Source organism: Myodes glareolus, chromosome X, assembly GCF_982192425.1.
Source record: "Myodes glareolus chromosome X, mMyoGla1.1, whole genome shotgun sequence".
Taxonomy (NCBI): Eukaryota; Metazoa; Chordata; class Mammalia; order Rodentia; family Cricetidae; genus Myodes; species Myodes glareolus.
Window position 1 is genome coordinate 23937517 of NC_142053.1, and position 16800 is coordinate 23954316.

At 45.8% G+C, this 16800-nt stretch overlaps 1 protein-coding gene across 1 annotated transcript; it reads left to right on the forward strand.

Annotated features, from left to right (window-relative positions):
• Positions 1-1199: 1199 nt before the first annotated feature.
• Igsf1 (immunoglobulin superfamily member 1) lies at positions 1200-16584 on the forward strand. Its single transcript, XM_087902744.1, has 20 exons — positions 1200-1284; positions 3649-3770; positions 3914-3940; positions 4308-4589; positions 4884-5171; positions 6996-7280; positions 7507-7800; positions 8286-8564; positions 8880-9000; positions 10947-11017; positions 11111-11143; positions 11521-11811; positions 12019-12297; positions 12883-13170; positions 13924-14211; positions 14394-14681; positions 14819-15106; positions 15236-15514; positions 15895-16018; positions 16170-16584. The coding sequence occupies exons 2-20, from the start codon at positions 3731-3733 to the stop codon at positions 16303-16305; spliced, it is 3981 nt and encodes a 1326-aa protein (XP_087758870.1). The 5' UTR covers positions 1200-1284; positions 3649-3730; the 3' UTR covers positions 16306-16584.
• The last annotated feature ends 216 nt before the right edge of the window (positions 16585-16800 follow it).

A 16800-nucleotide genomic window follows, 5' to 3' on the forward strand; every position in this document is an offset into this window, starting at 1 on the left:
CAGTCCCCAGAACCCACATTAAAAGCTATATGGGTGGTGTAAGTTTGTAATCCCAGTATACCCACAGTGAGATTGGAGGGGGAGACAAGAGAATTATCCAGAAGCTTCAATTACAGTTGACCTGGAATAAGCTGTACAGTGATGGATGTAACAGGAGAGACCCTGCTTCAACAAGTTGGGAGCTGTGAACAGACCCCTGAAATTCTCCAACCTCCACACGTGTTCTGTGACAAGTGGCATGGCATGGTAACGCTCCATCCCTGTCTCTTACACATGCACACACAAAATAAAACTTGAAAAATTCTTTGTAGTCAACCAAAAATCCAACAGCCTCTATATCCTCAAAATCATATTGCCCTAAGGCAGCTAAGGAAGGATTTACAGATTAGCAACAGTAGAAGCGGTAGTGGCCACAGACACAGCACTTGTTGAGAATTTAGTTTGTGCCAGGCTTGTGTGACTTAACGATTTACTTGAGTTACCCATTAAAGCCCCGCAAAGCAGGCTCTGCTATTTTATTTAAAATACGGGGAAAGTGGTCCTCAGAGAATTTAACTTACTTGCTTGGGATCAGTCACGCAGCTGTTAAGTGTAGAACATGAACTAAAATCTGCAAGTGCTTATCTGTACAGCCTGAGCTTTTCTCCCAAACTGGACTTTGAATACTGTCCAAGTTCCTAACCCCCCGAAAGCGCCAGTTTCCTCATCAGTAATATCCAGAGTGATATTATCGCTGTGAAGGTTAGAAATACCCAGGGCACGGGTCAAAAGCGCACACAGTAGGAGTTTCAACTATTGTGTAGACATTTATGCCTGCATGAAGACATTTAAGCAGCAGAGGAAGACCCGAGATCGCTTTAAAAAGCACTGGGGAGCTCGTGAGGTGGATCTACAGCTTCAGCTGTCTTGGGAGCTGGCCCTCTCCCCTCCAGGATACAGTGACCAGATGAAGCTCTGAGCGACAGGCAGGGGGCAGGGGACTGACTCCAGCTTGGACAACCTCTGCAGGGAGTAGGGAGAGAGGCGGGGAGCTGGGAGGGGCGTTCCAATCCTGGTCGTCAGAGGACTGCAGGTGCTAGGCAGAGTTGGTGTAGGTGGGTTTGTGAGCCTGGCGAGGGAGGGGAGGAGGCTGGGGCGGGCTGGCGGGCGGGTGGGGGAGAAAGGGAGGCGGGGCTCGGGGCCCGAGAGGCAGTCCTTAGACAGCTCTTCCCATGCGGGGCAGTTTGCTGCGTCTGGAGGAGCTCTCTGGAGAATCTCCAACCTCGGAGCGGGCCTTCAACTACCGTAAGTACCTGCAAATCAGCGCATAGTCCAGTGGCTGAAGATTAATTACTGGCCACAAAATCCTAAACAAAACCCCGAAAGAGCCCCCCTGATGTGATTAATTGTCGTAAACCAAATTGCTCCCCAGTCTTTCCTTCCACCCCCTTCATCCCTGCCTTTCTCCTTCTCTCCCCCGATCCCAGCCCCGCCTCGATGAGAACCTCTGGGCAATGTGGATATATCCTCTTTCCTTTCTCAGTCTTCCCTCCAAACCCTAAGCAAAGCTTAAATCCTGCACGCTGCGGAGCCCAAACCCTTTGATTTCTGGAGCCTTTAAAGCTATGAAGGGGGCTAGCCATTAGATATATCGGATCTATCACCCTCGAAAACACTGCGGGACTGCCTAATGGTGGGGAAAGTGCACGGGGTAGAGTACAAGGGAATCATTAAAAAACAGCCTCAACTGCTTAAGTTGGGGGTGGGGTGAAAGGGCAAAATGGGCGTGACCAATTTTGAACCTCAGGGTTGTTCCCAAGTTCCCTGGGCATAAGATTCTTCATCTTGGCTGAAGTGATACGGTACCTATTTTTTAAAAAATCTACAAGAGATTGAGGAGTGGTCAGCCATGCTGAGAAATTCAGCTTTTCTGACTCACTCCAGATACCAAGAGGAAAGGCCCTGATGTCCATGTGGTAAGAATGGATTCTCAGATGGCATTTCCTGGGTACAATCCCAGGTTCAACACTCCCCTTGGGAAAGAACCGAGCCCCCCCCCCACACTAGATCCTGACCCAGTGTCCCAAGGGGAAACAGTGCAACAGGGTGTTATCCAAGCTGATCAAGTGCTGAGAAAAGTGGGGACAGGAGGTTCTAGGAATTGAGATGGGAAGAGTCTCATTAGGGTCCTATGCCAAACGTATACCCCTCTTTTAAAAAAATGGGACGAAATACACCTTTTACATGAAATGTACCCAGCATGCCTGGCACTATACATAGATTTCCTGTAATCCAAAACAATAATGTTATGTACATATTATTTCCCCACTTAACATAAGAAAAGTCCAGAGCCAGTAAATTAAGTATCCTTCAACACAAGTAAATGAAAAACAGGGCCCGACTCTTCTTGACTCCCTCAGTGTCAACTTGATATCTATCTCCCAGGTGTTTTGAAAATGTATCTTTCTACTCCTCCATTTTGTACACTGTTAGTGCTAGGCCATATTAGAGGCTATCAGACTAAGGTAAGTTTAGAGAAACGAAGTCATTCTCTTTCTCTCATGTGGAAGCTACCTATGCCTCACTCCGAGGAGCTAAGGCCAAACAGCTGAGGTAAAACAGGGGTTCCTTCTATGAGTAGAGACTTCATAGCAGCAAATTCTCCTGAGTTTTTGCTGTGAGAACACATCTTCCCATGCAAAAGGTTACTTTGCAGCGAGAGGGGAGAAGATCCACCTCACATATACAGAGTACCTTTGGTTGGTAGTGACTTCTGGGGAAACGAAAAGACCTCTTTGTGATCCTTAAAATGTAAACAATCCCATTTTCTTCAGAGGCAGTGAACAAAGTCACTTAGACGCTAAGGGCAAACTCTAAAGCAGGATATTTTACACTCTTGTTAACTACTTTGCGGAGGCAGCTGGATTAAAGGACACCTACTCAAAATAGGGCATTAAGCTACGGGGTTAATTGACAAGAGTGTATCAGAAGCGATGATACATGGGGGTGATGATGGAAGATGAAGATGGGGGTGAGGGCACGTGCTGCCTCTGGACATTTGAGTGTCAACCTTAGAGTTAAACATGAACTTTAATTTTTGATTTAATATTTTGACTTTTAGCAAATTATGTATCCTTTCTGAACTTAATATTTTGACTTTTAGCAAATTATGTATCCATTTGCCTCAGCAACAGAGTGGGGGCAGTGGTAATTCCTTCTTTACTAAGCTGTTAGAAGATTCAGCTGTGTGTGTGTGTGTGTGTGTGTGTGTGTGTGTGCACACGCGCGCTTACACATGTACACTTGAGTGCATGCACATGCGGGCAGATAGATCAAAGGATCTAAAAGGTGAGTCTTCGCATGTTCCACCTTCCCCACTCAGTAGGGTTTCTTCAGACTTGTTTAAGGGCATCTTCTGTGCCTTTGAAATCTCAGGGACAAATAAACATTTCAGCCAAAACAACATCTTGGATCCCAGGAACAGATCTTGAGTGGAGAAATGGGGAAGTGAAGAAAAGGATCAAGGCGAGGAAAGCGACAAGTGGTCATATTTACAAGCTAGGCTCCTGTGAACCCGTGGGATGGAAGGTTGTCAAGAGCAATGCAATGATCTCCCCTTGACCTGAAAGAGCAGAACTCATCCCTGAGAAAGACAATTTCTTCTTTTAGATTCTACTATCTTCTAAGAATCAAAGCCTTCAAGACTTGGAGTACACATCCTGCACCAGAGGCCCCACAGCCTGGACAGGCCATGATGCTCCGGACCTTCAATCTATTGCTCGGTTGCGTTTGTAAGTACAAGAAAGGGGTGAGAAGCAAGGGACCCTCTAAAGAGAAGCTCTTGTGAGCAGGCTTCTGGTGGGAAGCGGGGGAGATTCTTGAGGTTGGAGAAGGCAGCATGAAGAGTCTTTCCTTTACCATTTTCTCTTTCCAGGGCTCAGTCTGGGTATGGCCTCACCCGGTAAGTGCCTTCCTGCCTGAGACTATAAAGAGCTGGCCTGTCTGCATGGCCTTGAGATACCCAAGCAAGGTTGGGCTGCTTGGAAATCGGAGCCTCTTCCGTCATGGCTTACTTTCCCAAGAACTATGAAGTGCTTTATCTCTCATTAGAAGGCAGCTTATTCCCTTGCTTATTTGGATCCTTTGAACAAATGCCCAAGCATCTCTGTTCCAAACCCTTATATGAGCAGACACTCCCACCCCCACAGGAAGGCAAAAGGCAGCATCTGGGTGGGTTAGAGACAGTTTTCAGGCATGCTGTGGGGCACTTTGTGGGAGGGAGGGAGAAGACTGACTGCTCCTATCTTTGTGATTTGGGGGAATAACAGCAGTGGAGCCTCAACCAGAGCTGTGGATAGAATCCAACCACCCCCATGCCCCCTGGAAGAACATCACACTTTGGTGCAGAAGCCCCTCTCGGTTGTCCAGCAAGTTCCTGCTGATGAAGGATAACACACAGATGGCCTGGATTCGTCCTTCTTACAAGACCTTCCAAGTTTCATTCTTCATAGGGGCCCTTAGTGAGTCTACTACAGGTCTTTATCGATGCTGCTACTGGAAGGAGAAAGGCTGGTCAAAGCCCAGTAGGATTCTAGAGTTGGAAGCACCAGGTGAGATGGCTAAGCTTGATACTCAAGACGACTTTCCCATACTTGGGACCCAAAATTGTCATCCTAGAGAAGGGTTTGTTGAAGTTCCCTCAAATTCATGCATGTGTGTACTTCACAGATAGCACCAAGTGCCTACTTGGGGTCAGACAATGCACAGAGAGGATGCAACTCTGGTAGGGTGGGGCACAGAAGGCTTGTTCGAGGAAGGCTCCTCTACATTCAGAGTCTCCTGTCCTGCAGTCAAGGCAGCAGTCTCCTTGTTCTAACTCATATCAGTTCATTCTTTCCTTGCAGGCCAACTTCCTAAACCCATCTTCTGGATCCAGGCAGAGACGCCTCCTCTTCCTGGATGCAATGTTAACATCCTCTGCCATGGATGGCTTCAGGATTTGGTATTTATGCTGTTTAAAGAGGGATACACAGAGCCTGTAGATTACCAAGTTCCAGGTGGGCCGATGGCCATTTTTTCCATTGAGAACTTGGCACCAGAGAATGAAGGGATTTACATCTGCCGCACTCATATCCAGATGCTCCCCACTCTGTGGTCAGAGCCCAGCAACCCCCTGAAGTTGGTGGTGGCAGGTGGGTGTGGCCATGGCTGCTGGCATCTGACAATTGTTATCCCAGGGATCATGGCTGGTTGAGCAAAAGATTTTGAAATTACTTACCTAAGCCGGTTTCTAGGCCCTGCAAGGTTGATGAGGTAGTCATGAGCTCCAACTTAGAATCACATATGCTTTAAAGCAGATAACCTTTTGGACTGCTTGTGAGCCTATCCAGCTATTCAGTAGCTTCATCTTATCACAGGCTTATTGTCCTTTACTTGTGGATTATCATTCATTCACTCATTCATCCGATATTTATTGAGCACCTAATATGTGCCAGGCATTGCTAGTATAGTCTTGAAATTGATTCCTTAAAAGTTTAAGTTCATTTGTGATGATTATATTTTAGTGTGTGAAATACAATGGATCACTGTTCTCCTTGATAAATAATAAACAGATGACAAAGTGATATTTGATATTTTATAAATGGCTTGAAAGATTACTTTGTCCCACATCAATAGAGTCAGTAAAGGCAGTAGCAAGCTCTAAACACAGAAGGCAACTCCTCCAGTCACACATTCCAGCTTCGACTCCTCTACCCTATGCCCTGGATGATTCCAGGTGAAATTGTCTACATTTATGTAATTCCCACTCAAGCAACATAGATCTAGGGAAATTGTGATGCTACAGAAAGTACCCGGATTGCTAGTACCACCTGTGACACTGCTTCCCTCTGTGATGCCAAGCAAGTCCTGCCACTTCTCTGTGCTTTGGTTTTCTCCATTCTATCACAGGATAACAGTATCTGTCCAATCTATTGTATAATGCCACTCTGTGCTTCAGTTTAATAATCTGCAAAATTGGTATAAGAATAATGCCTACCTCACAGGGTTGTTGTGAGGATTTACCTAAATAACATGTACAGTGCCTGGCATATAAGTTCTCAATAAATGGTAGATAATAATTCTATTAATATAGCTTTTTCTTGAGGATCAAAGTACAAAGGACTGTTTAATTGGTGTATATTGATGCCTGTTATACATGTATGTACCCATCCAACGTAGATCCCAGAAACACATACTTCTGCACTTCGTGTTCACCAGTATTCTCCACTTGTCTGTTAGTGTTATTCTGGCAAGGACTTAATATTCTTTACACTCAATACACCTAGACAGACATGATTCATGACACATCTGAAAAGCTTCCATGAGTATATGACAGGGATAATCCTTCTGTAGTGGATGAATTGGCGTGTACCTGGGATTTGAGTGGGGGATAAGATGGAGTCTTGTAGAGTTGAAGTTTAATACTACAAACTGCTTTAGGAAAACGGTCCATGGAAATGAAGGTGGGCCCCATTACCAGATCTCACTGGCTTACTGAGTTATTGCCCCAAATCTCCCTATTGGCCTCCTCCAGCCTCATGTTTTGAGTGTTGGAAGTAAGGGTTTAAGGTGAGATTAATGTGTTCAGATGTTCTCATTAATATTTCAGGAAAAGTTTTGCTTTACATGATGGAATCAAAGTCATTTTTAGAGGTGTGGATTTTCTGGCTGTGGAAAGAACTATACTTGTCATTTCTGAGACCTGAAGAGACAGGGCATTATGAATGTAGACAGTCCCCTGAGGCAAGCACCTGTACCTGGCTGAGCTCACAGTGGAGCTAATAGAGTTAGATGAGAGGGAAAGGCTATAAGTAACTTAACCTTGATTACATACACAAGGAGGCATAAATCTAAGGAAAGAGAAGGAGGGAAGGTTACATTCCAATTACCACTTTTGTCCAAAGAAACTAGGAAAATAAAAATAGACCAGGGAAGAATTGGCCAAACTGTAACTTAAGGGTCTCTTCCCTTTCTAGGTCTCTACCCCAAGCCAACTCTGACAGCCCATCCTGGGCCCATCCTGGCACCTGGAGAAAGCCTGAGTCTCAGGTGCCAAGGGCCAATATATGGAATGACGTTTGCTTTAATGAGGTTGGAAGGCTTGAAGAAATCTTCTTACTACAAGAAGTCAGTAAAAAATGAGGCGTATTTCTACTTCCAGTCTCTGAAGACCCAGGATACAGGGCATTACCTCTGTCTTTACTATGATGCGTCATACAGAGGCTCACTGTTTAGTGATATCCTGAAAGTTTGGGTGACTGGTAAGACAGGGGTATGCTATGGATCAGGTCACAAACTTTATCTAATTCCCTCTACCCCCTTGTACCTAGTCATTTGGTCAGGACTAATGGGGGGGGCAGAATTTCTTCAATTTAGTGGTGAATTTGGGAAGTGCGAACTGGAAGACAGAGGAGGAAAATAGCCCTAAGTATTGGAAGGAGGGGAAAGTCCTAATATTGGCTATTTGTATTTTGGGTCTCATCCTAGACATTTTTCCCAAGACCTGGCTACTTGTTCAACCCAGTCCTGTGATTCAAATGGGTCAAAACGTAAGCCTGAGATGTGAAGGACTGATGGATGGAGTGGGGCTTGCACTCTATAAAGAGGGAGAAGAAAGACCCCTTCAGTTTCTGGATGGCACCAGCAACAATGGCAACAAATCATTCTTACTCAAGAATGTGACCTACAAGGATGCTGGCATCTATAGATGCCAGTATTTTCTAAACTGGAAGACATCCATTAAGATGGAAACATACAATACTGTGGAGCTGATGGTTGTAGGCAAGTGATCCCAACTGGCTTTAATGTTATTGTCATCTGTTTGCTTTTATCGTTTGCTTTTACTGTGCTCTATGTTGGTCCTAGTGGCTCTTGCACTGTCCTAGAGCTATAAGCTAAAAAGAAAACACTAGGAGAGTGGTGTAGGACTTTAACATCCTCTAAGGACCTTCTCTCCCAGGATTCATCTTAAGCCTTACCTTTCGGCACTACCCATCCCCTCTGTGACTCACGAAAAGAAAAATATTTTCCTTCAAGCCAGGGAGATCTTACAGGTACAAGGTCTTCCTGATTGAGAGTAGGAACCAGTAGTGTTTAGAGAACCAAGGAGAGGGGGGAAGAACTCTAAACACACAAGGCTTGGAGTCACTAATCAAATGTAAGTGGAAAGAAACAGAAGCCCAAATGGGAAGATCAAAAACATTTGGCAGGAGAAAGGGTGCTGAGCTCAATGTCGCTTCTAACTGTGGTCTCTGGATTGGTTTCAGATAAGCCCCCCAAACCCTCCCTTTCAGCTTGGCCCAGTTCCGTGTTCAAAACAGGAAAGACCATCACCTTTCAGTGCCGAGTATCTCATCCAGTACTCGAATTTGCTCTGGAATGGGAAGAAAAAGCAACGTTTCAAAAACTCTCAGTAGATGGAGACTTCATCGTCACTAACATTGAAGGGCAAGGTACAGGTACCTACAGTTGCAGCTATCTCATTGAGGCACACCCCGACATCTGGTCGCCACCCAGCAAACCTCTGAAGTTGGCAGAGCCAACAGGTGAGAGGATAACTTCTCATAGGAATATCCTTTCATATCCTGGAATCCTAAAGTAGTGCTCAGAAATATGCGGGAAGGGGAGTGAGGGTATGCAGTCAGGACCCAGGGGTCTAGGCACACTTCCCTTGGGTACTCTACAATAATTCCAAGTAGCAAGCAGAATATTCTGAAGGCTCTATGGAAAGGAAGCGCACATCTAGCTCAAGCTTCTAAATAGGAGCTTTCTCAGTAACCAGCACCCTCCCCCCACCATGAATTGATCTGTCTGCCCTTATCCCCATCATGGCTTTTGCTTCTGGTCTTCTCTGGTGACAGGATTCCTCCTCAGGAATTCCCTTCTGAATGAAGTGTTCAGGATGTCCTTATTTGTCCAGCTTATCTCCTTGCTGTTGCTAGTGCTGTGGATACGGTGGAAGTGTCGGAGATTGAGATTCAGGTAACTGTCTTTTCCCTGTCTGTTGTTTCCTAAGCTAGCTGATTCTGTGCTCGCCTAGTCTCCAGAATGGGCCACTACCCAGTTGCAATAAGTCACAGGGACGAACTCTTAGGTTTCTCTTCAGCCTCTAGGCTTACAGGTCAAGATATTCTCCTTCCATCTCTTTCTCTTCCACTTCACAGCTTATTTTCCAAGTCACAAAGTGGTCAGGTATAGTTTTCAGAGGCTAAAGAAATAATCAGACGCATGCTCCCTGACCTCTATACCTCCTACAGTGCCCAAATCTCCTCTTAAGAAACTCTGTCCACGAGACATCATAGATGTCTTCTGACCGATATGGTGTGAACATACATCCTTGTAAGAATCTGTGTTCTTCTGTCTTCCAGGTTATCTAATTCCCATTTCATTTTTTCCACTTTACTGCCCCCTTCAACTTTCAATGGCTAGGGTGAATATTTGGGCTCATTCTAGGTTCCTTAGAAACCACTTTTTCTGTTACTCTAGACTCCTATTGTCTGTGCAGAGTATCCTTAGAATATAGTTTTAGCCTGGATAGGCATTTGATAAGACAACGGATGGAGCCTCAGAATTGGACTCTTTCCTCTGACCTGAAAACAGCCCAATAGATCTTCCTGCCATTTGATTCCCCAGTGTCCTTTGGACCATTGATCTCTCTCCTTAATCCCCATGAGTTTCTAACGTTAATCCAGTTGGTAATAAAAAGAAAAATGCTAGATCTTGACCAGTAGAGACCTTAGCACCTGAATGTTTTGCCCACCTCCCCCCGTTCTCTACTTCTAGGCATACCTTTTTTCCACCTTTGTGAGTCTGAGAAGTTTAATACACAACAGATGATCACTATGACTATGTTTGTCTGTGTTTTCCGCTGAGATCTGAGGGATAGAGTGTCAGGGCAGCAAGTGGAGCGCCTCTTATGGTTTCTGGAAAACAAAACAAAACAAAAATAAAAAAAACACCATTGGAATTTTCAAACAGTTTCAGTGAGGTCAAATTGTACTTTCTACAGATTCTACCCTGAGTTTCATGTGCTCTAGGCTAACCTCATAGCAGGACATACATACATACATACATATATATATATATATACATATATATGTATATGTATATATATTCTCATGTGTTTGACCCTACTCCAAGACAGTTGCATCAAAGAATAAGATCAGAATGCAGATTTCATAGAAAGCAGCTTTAAAAATTGTTTTCCTGACTAGGAAAAGGCTGAGGATGGTCACTGTTTCCTAAGGAAAAGCAGTCGATTGAATGTTGGTTTTCTACATCCTAATTGTACAGGAGGCAGAACCCAACAAGGGCGCTACACATTTGTAATCACAGTGGAGGTAGTGGGAGAGAGATCCCACTCTCTGACAGGCTTAGCTCAGCACGGGCAGACAGTCTTCTGGTAATTCAGCAAGGCTGCCTAGGCAACCCTTCCATAACAAAGGCAGGTGAGGCAGGTCAGGCTGAAGACCAGTCCTGCCTCAGGAACAACTGCTTCCAAACTTAAACTTGATGACTGAGAAACACTCAAGGTTGCTCTTTCCACCCCCACCCCCAACCACCCAGAGCTGCTGAGCTCCAGGGGTTTTAAGAACTCGAGATACAAAAGCATTTCCCCATCTGACATATCATTCGCTGCAACAACCTAATCAGAGGTCATGAGAAACTGACAAAAAAAAAAAAATATCTTCTGGGGGAGGGGCAGGGTTGCGGGGCATGTAGGCTATGAAAGTGCAAGGGGTTAGTAGGTGGTTGGGCCCTCAAAAAGAAAAGTCATCAGTGTCAGAAAAGATTATATCCCATTATCCTGGCCATACCACATCGCTATTGGGTACTGAATAAGCCAATGACATAAATTGCCGCCCCCTTCTCTCCGCCCTCCCCCTAATCCCAGCAACTCCTCTCATCTCTTTTCTGGTCTCCTTTAGAGAAGTCTGGTTGTTGGGAACAGCTCAAGGGGTCGCCATGCTCTTCATACTCATGGCTCTTCTTTGCTGTGGTGAGTACACAGTGTTGGGCCAGGGTCCTGGCAGCAGAATGGGGGCAGTCTTGCTGAGGAGGGGGCAGAGCCTGACAAGAGCTTATTTTGCAGGACTGTGCAATGGGGCACTGGCAGAAGAGATTGGTGAGTTTTTTCCTGCTCCAGACTGGGACATTCCTTTCTGGAGATCCGAAATAACTACAGAGTGTCAGTGTCAGTACCCAGGGAGTGACTAGTTGGGAGGGAAGGGCCAGGAAGGGGCACTTGTTCAAGCTACTGGCAAAATTCAGCCTCCAACTCTGTTTTCCTGCCTGTAAAATTTCCTTCAGGCTCCTACATTTTTGTGAGGCTCAGCTGAGACATCAGCTTCCCCTTTCCCCAGCACCTGAAGGAAGAAACAAACTAGGAAAGGAAAGATTTTGTTTGAAGGGGAGGGGGGATCTGGGTAGGGGCTTCAAGAGAAAGGGAAGGAGGGAGGGGGAATGCCAGGAGGATGGCTTCATTAACTCTGCCGTTTCTAGAAATAATCATGCCAACTCCTAAGCCTGAACTGTGGGCAGAGACGAACTTCCCTCTGGCCCCGTGGACGAACTTAACCCTCTGGTGCAGAAGCCCTTCTGGCTCAACTAAGGAGTTTGTGTTGCTGAAGGACGGGACCGGGTGGATTGCAACTCGCCCGGCCTCGGAGCAGGTCCGGGCTGCCTTCCCCCTTGGCGCCCTGACCCACAGTCACACCGGGAGTTACCATTGCCATTCATGGGAGGAGATGGCTGTGTCGGAGCCTAGTGAAGCACTTGAACTAGTAGGAACAGGTAAGCGAAGGCAGAAAATCCTCCTAGGACCTCTGTGCTGCTGGGAGGAGAGAATGGGGGAGGGGCGAGGAAAAGAGTGAGAGGAGACCAATTTGGGAACTCAGGACTAGTTAGGATGCATTTCGTTTCTTTGTAGAGAAAGTAACTCTGAGCTTCCCATCTTGAACACTTAGAAACTTTTGGTTTCCTTGCCATCCCATTTTCTAGACATCCTTCCCAAACCTGTCATTTCGGCTTCCCTCCCAGTCCGGGGCCAGGAACTGAAGATCCGGTGCAAAGGATGGCTGGAGGGTTTAGGCTTTGCCCTGTTTAAGAAGGGAGAGCAGGAACCTGTCCAGCAACTTGGTGCCGTTGGAAGAGAAGCCTTCTTTACAATTCAAAGAATGGAGGATAAAGACCAGGGCAATTACAGCTGCCGCACACACACTGAAATGCAGCCCTTCAAATGGTCTGAGCCCAGTGAGCCCCTGGCGCTTGTCATAAAAGGTAGAAATGAAAGGGGTGTGTGAGGAAGGAGGGGCGGAAAGTGCCTGTGGAACTCACTCGGATCTCCAGGACAAACTTCGCTGCTGGTACTTGGAGCCTGTGTCCAATCTTAGGGCCAGGCAGGCGTGGCGCTGGGAGTGCCAGGGCCTCTGGCTGCAAGATATTAATAGCCATAATTGTTATTAATAGCTTGGGTTTGTGGAGGGTGATTTAATTTTTCTGATTATTTTCCCATTGATTACCTCATTTAACTATGGAGGAAGTCTTGAAGAGAGGTGAAATAGGTGCTACTCCTTCTCTTATCTGGATGGGCAAACTGAGACCCAGAGAACTAGCTAATAGAGTCCCAAGGAAAGTTTACCCCTTCAATCGCCTCCCTTGCCTGTTCCAGTGACAGCGAGGGTTCAGATTCCTCTAGAGGCAAAGGAGGACTGGATGGGGGATGCCTGTAAAAACAAACAAAAACATTAATGCATCTATTTATGAAAATGCATTTAGAGATCAGCTTCCCCAAACCAACATTTACTGTATTTATTTTCTGTTTTCTTGATTTGGTTTTGTAATGCTTTGTTTTTTCTCTTCTAGAAACGTACCCCAAGCCTTTCTTCAAGACATGGGCCAGCCCTGTCGTCACTCCTGGTGCCCGAGTGACTTTCAATTGTTCCACCTCTCATGAGCACATGAGCTTTTATCTTTACAAGGATGATACTGTAATTGCATCCAGCGACCCAGCCTGGGGAAAGCCAGGGTCTAGTGCAGCTCACTTTCTGATCATTTCAGTGGGCATTGGTGATGGAGGAAACTATAGCTGCCGTTATTATGACTTTTCCATCTGGTCTGAGCCTAGTGACCCAGTGGAGCTCATTGTGACAGGTTAGGGATGGGGAAAGTCTTGGTGGAGGTAGCATTGACCCCAGGAGAGTGGTTGGAGGGACTGCCAGTGGGAGGGGAAGAAATGTGTTCTCGAAAGGACAGAGAAAATGGGCTTGGGATAATGCTCAGCACAAGATGAACTGTCCACAGAGGGCAGCTGCTCATGTTATCATCACAAAAAGAAAAGACAAAGGAGTGAAGAGGGGGCATAGAAATTTGCCTCTGAAGAAAGAAGTGAGGTAGATAGGGGTGGCTAATCCAAGAACCAAGCTCAAGTCACCCATTTACTGGGATGGTCCTTTTAGGCTTGGCCTTCAACTTTGAGTTCAATATCTGCGTTTTCCCGAACTGAGTTGTCAGGGATTGGTGGGCTTGATGACCCTCAGAGACTAGGAGAAAACCTTGAAATGTCAGTTGCTTGTTAGACAGCCATTACAAATGATCGTTTCAAAGGGTGTTTAACATCATAGGAAAGTGTTTACAATATAAACATACCCCACTCTCCAACTCTTAGTACAAAGGGGTCTCAGTTATATAAATAGTCTCAGCTCCAAGGACATAGTCATGTGTTAAAATATAAGTGGAAAATAGTTATATTTGAGCTTAGAAAATTACGTTTTCTTCATTAGTTTTTTATTGTATTCTCTAATTTTCTACAACAAACATACATCATCCACCTTAACAACATTATAAAGGCTATTTGCAGAATGTGGAGCACAGTCTTCTCTTATATTATGATCTCTTTCCTTTTAGAATTCTACCCCAAACCTACTCTCTTGGCACAACCTGGCCCTGTCGTGCTTCCTGGGAAGAATGTGATACTGCGCTGCCAAGGAATTTTCCAGGCCATGAGGTTTGCCCTCTTACAGGAGGGGACCCATGCTCCCATACAGTTCCAGAGTGCTTCGGGGACCTCAGTTGACTTCCTTCTCCACACTGTTGGAGCAGAGGATGCTGGGAACTACAGCTGTATCTACTATGAGACAACCATGTCAAATAGGGGCTCATACCCTAGTATACCCCTCATGATCTGGGTGACTGGTAAGGACAGACAAAAAATGGGGTTGGGATAGGATCAGTTAGAGTAGGAACTCAGGGGGCTATTCTCTTCTAGACAGGCTTGCCCAAGATATGGAGGTGATTCAAGGAAAATCAACTACCATGGTGTGGGGGTAGCAAGGTTGCATGCATACTTAGACCTTATTCATCTTTGTTCTTTATAGACACATTCCCCAGACCATGGTTGTCTGCTGAGCCTAGTTCTGTGGTCACTATGGGACAAAATGTTACTCTCTGGTGCCAAGGACCAGTACGTGGAGTTGGGTACATTTTGCACAAAGAAGGAAAAGCCACTTCAATGCAGCTTTGGGGGTCCACCAGCAATGAAGGAGCATTCCCTATCACCAATATATCTGGTGCAAGCATAGGTCGTTATAGCTGCTGTTACCATCCTGACTGGATTAGCTCTATCAAGATACAGCCTAGCAACACGCTGGAACTCATAGTCACAGGTAAGGGGATTAGACTGTGGACTGGATATTGTAGTGTAGAAAGGATCAGATTGACTGGTTCATGGGAGACTAGGGGAGGTCGGGGAGGAATGGACTCTAAAATGGCTTCTCTCTTACCGGCTGATAATTTCTTATAGGTTTACTCCCTAAGCCCAACCTGTTAGTTCAACCTGGCCCCATGGTAGCCCCTGGAGAAAACATGACTCTTCAATGTCAAGGGGAGCTGCCAGATTCAACGTTTGTCCTTTTGAAAGAGGGGATTCAACAACCATTAGAGCAGCAGAGGCCAAGTGGGTACAGGGCTGACTTCTGGATGCCAGTGGTGAGGGATCAAGATTCCGGTGTCTACAGCTGTGTCTATTATCTGGACTCTGCTCCCCTTGCAGCTTCAAACCATAGCAACTCTCTAGAGATCTGGGTAACCGGTAAGGTTCTGAAACCCAATAAGCATTTAGATTTTGTAGTGTTTAGGCCTTTAAGACTTAAGAGCAATACAAGAGATGGCTGGGTTTGGGGCCACTTCTTTTGACTCCATGTTCTTGTTTTGCTCGCAGATAAGCCCCCTAAGCCCTCTCTGTCAGCCTGGCCCAGCACTGTGTTCAAACTAGGGAAGGACATCACCCTTCAGTGCCGAGGACCCCTACCAGGAGTTGAATTTGTGCTAGAGCATGATGGAGAAGAAGCACCTCAACAGTTCTCTGAGGATGGAGACTTTGTCATCAACAACCTGGAAGGGAAAGGCATTGGAAACTACAGCTGCAGCTACCGTCTGCAGGCCTACCCCGACATCTGGTCAGAGTCCAGTGATGCCCTGGAGCTGGTTGGAGCAGCAGGTAAGTGGATAATCCCCCCCCACCATGCAAGTTCCTGTTGTGAGATTCCTGAGATCTCAAGGACAGCCCCCACAGAGACATTTCAAATTAGGAGATGGGAAGTGTATGGAATTGGAGCCCTCAAATACATCATAGCTTTTGTAAAGATGAGGCAGAGGCAGGTATACTCAGAGATATGGCATAGATGCGTCTAAGGCCTCCCTGTCTGGCAGAAAGGAGGTCTTAGTGTCTCAGCATATGCGCCTCGACTGATCAGCCCTCTGACCGCTCAGTACTTGGCTTCCATAGTGGCTCTGAAGAGGTAAGAGTGAGAGGACAACATAGTATTAAAAGGAATGTTGATGTGCTAAGTTCTAATTCTGTTTATTTATATACCACAGGGCCTGTTGCTCAAGAGTGCACTGTGGGTAACATTGTCCGAAGCACCCTGATTGTGGTGGTTGTGGTAGCCTTGGGGATAGTGCTAGCTGTAGAGTGGAAGAAGTGGCCTCGACTTCGAACTCGGTAAATAATCATCTCAGCTCAATTCCAGAACTGGAGTGCTGCTGGAAAAATCCATGATCCAGTTACTTTTCTGGCATCTGAGCTCCACCCTACTATCCGTTTTCAGAAGCTGTCCTCTCCCATTAGTTTTCTATCTGTTTTCTTTTTATAGGGGCTCTGAGACAGATGGAAGAGACCAGACCATGGTCCTTGAAGAGTGCAACCAAGAAGGAGAACCAGACACCACCACCAATTCTCCTTCATCTGCCCCTCAGGGAATCTCAGTGGAACTGACAGTCCCAATATAATTACCCTCTTCTTTACAAGAGCTTTCCTCTCCTTTCTTTTACCTGCAGAGACATGGAAATCCAACTTGGTTCCCCTGGAATGCAGCAGCATTGACTGATTCTTGACCTCTAATCACCTAAGTGGGGTCAAGAGGATTCTTGGAGTGGCAAGTTCTACTAGGTCAAGCTGTTTCCTCTACCCCCAGACTCCTTACTGTATTGTGTTACTGGTGCATGGAATCCTACTCAAAACATATTCTTCTGAATAAAGAGATTATTCACTATTTAACTGCAAAAAAACATGGTAGTGGTCTTCTTTTGTTCTATTTCCTACTTACGACTTACCAGAAATGAAAAGAGAGCTCCTTTTCCTGTTAGGAGCAGTTCATGGATTTAGTGGTGGAGGAGGAGGATGGGAGGTCTCCCAAATACCACTTCGCAAATTAATTTTAAATATGGGCACTGAACATGGTGTTCTTCTGCCCCTCCATCTTATCCCTGAATGACAATGTTCTA

What these genes read in the sequence shown, in the direction of transcription:
- Igsf1 (XM_087902744.1), top strand. Translation starts at nt 3,731, where the DNA reads ATGATGCTCCGGACCTTCAATCTATTGCTCGGTTGCGTTT. An exon ending in CCTGAAGTTGGTGGTGGCAG is followed by an intron (nt 5,172 to 6,995) that starts GTGGGTGTGGCC and finishes TTCCCTTTCTAG; the next exon opens with GTCTCTACCCCAAGCCAACT. An exon ending in TGTGGAGCTGATGGTTGTAG is followed by an intron (nt 7,801 to 8,285) that starts GCAAGTGATCCC and finishes GATTGGTTTCAG; the next exon opens with ATAAGCCCCCCAAACCCTCC.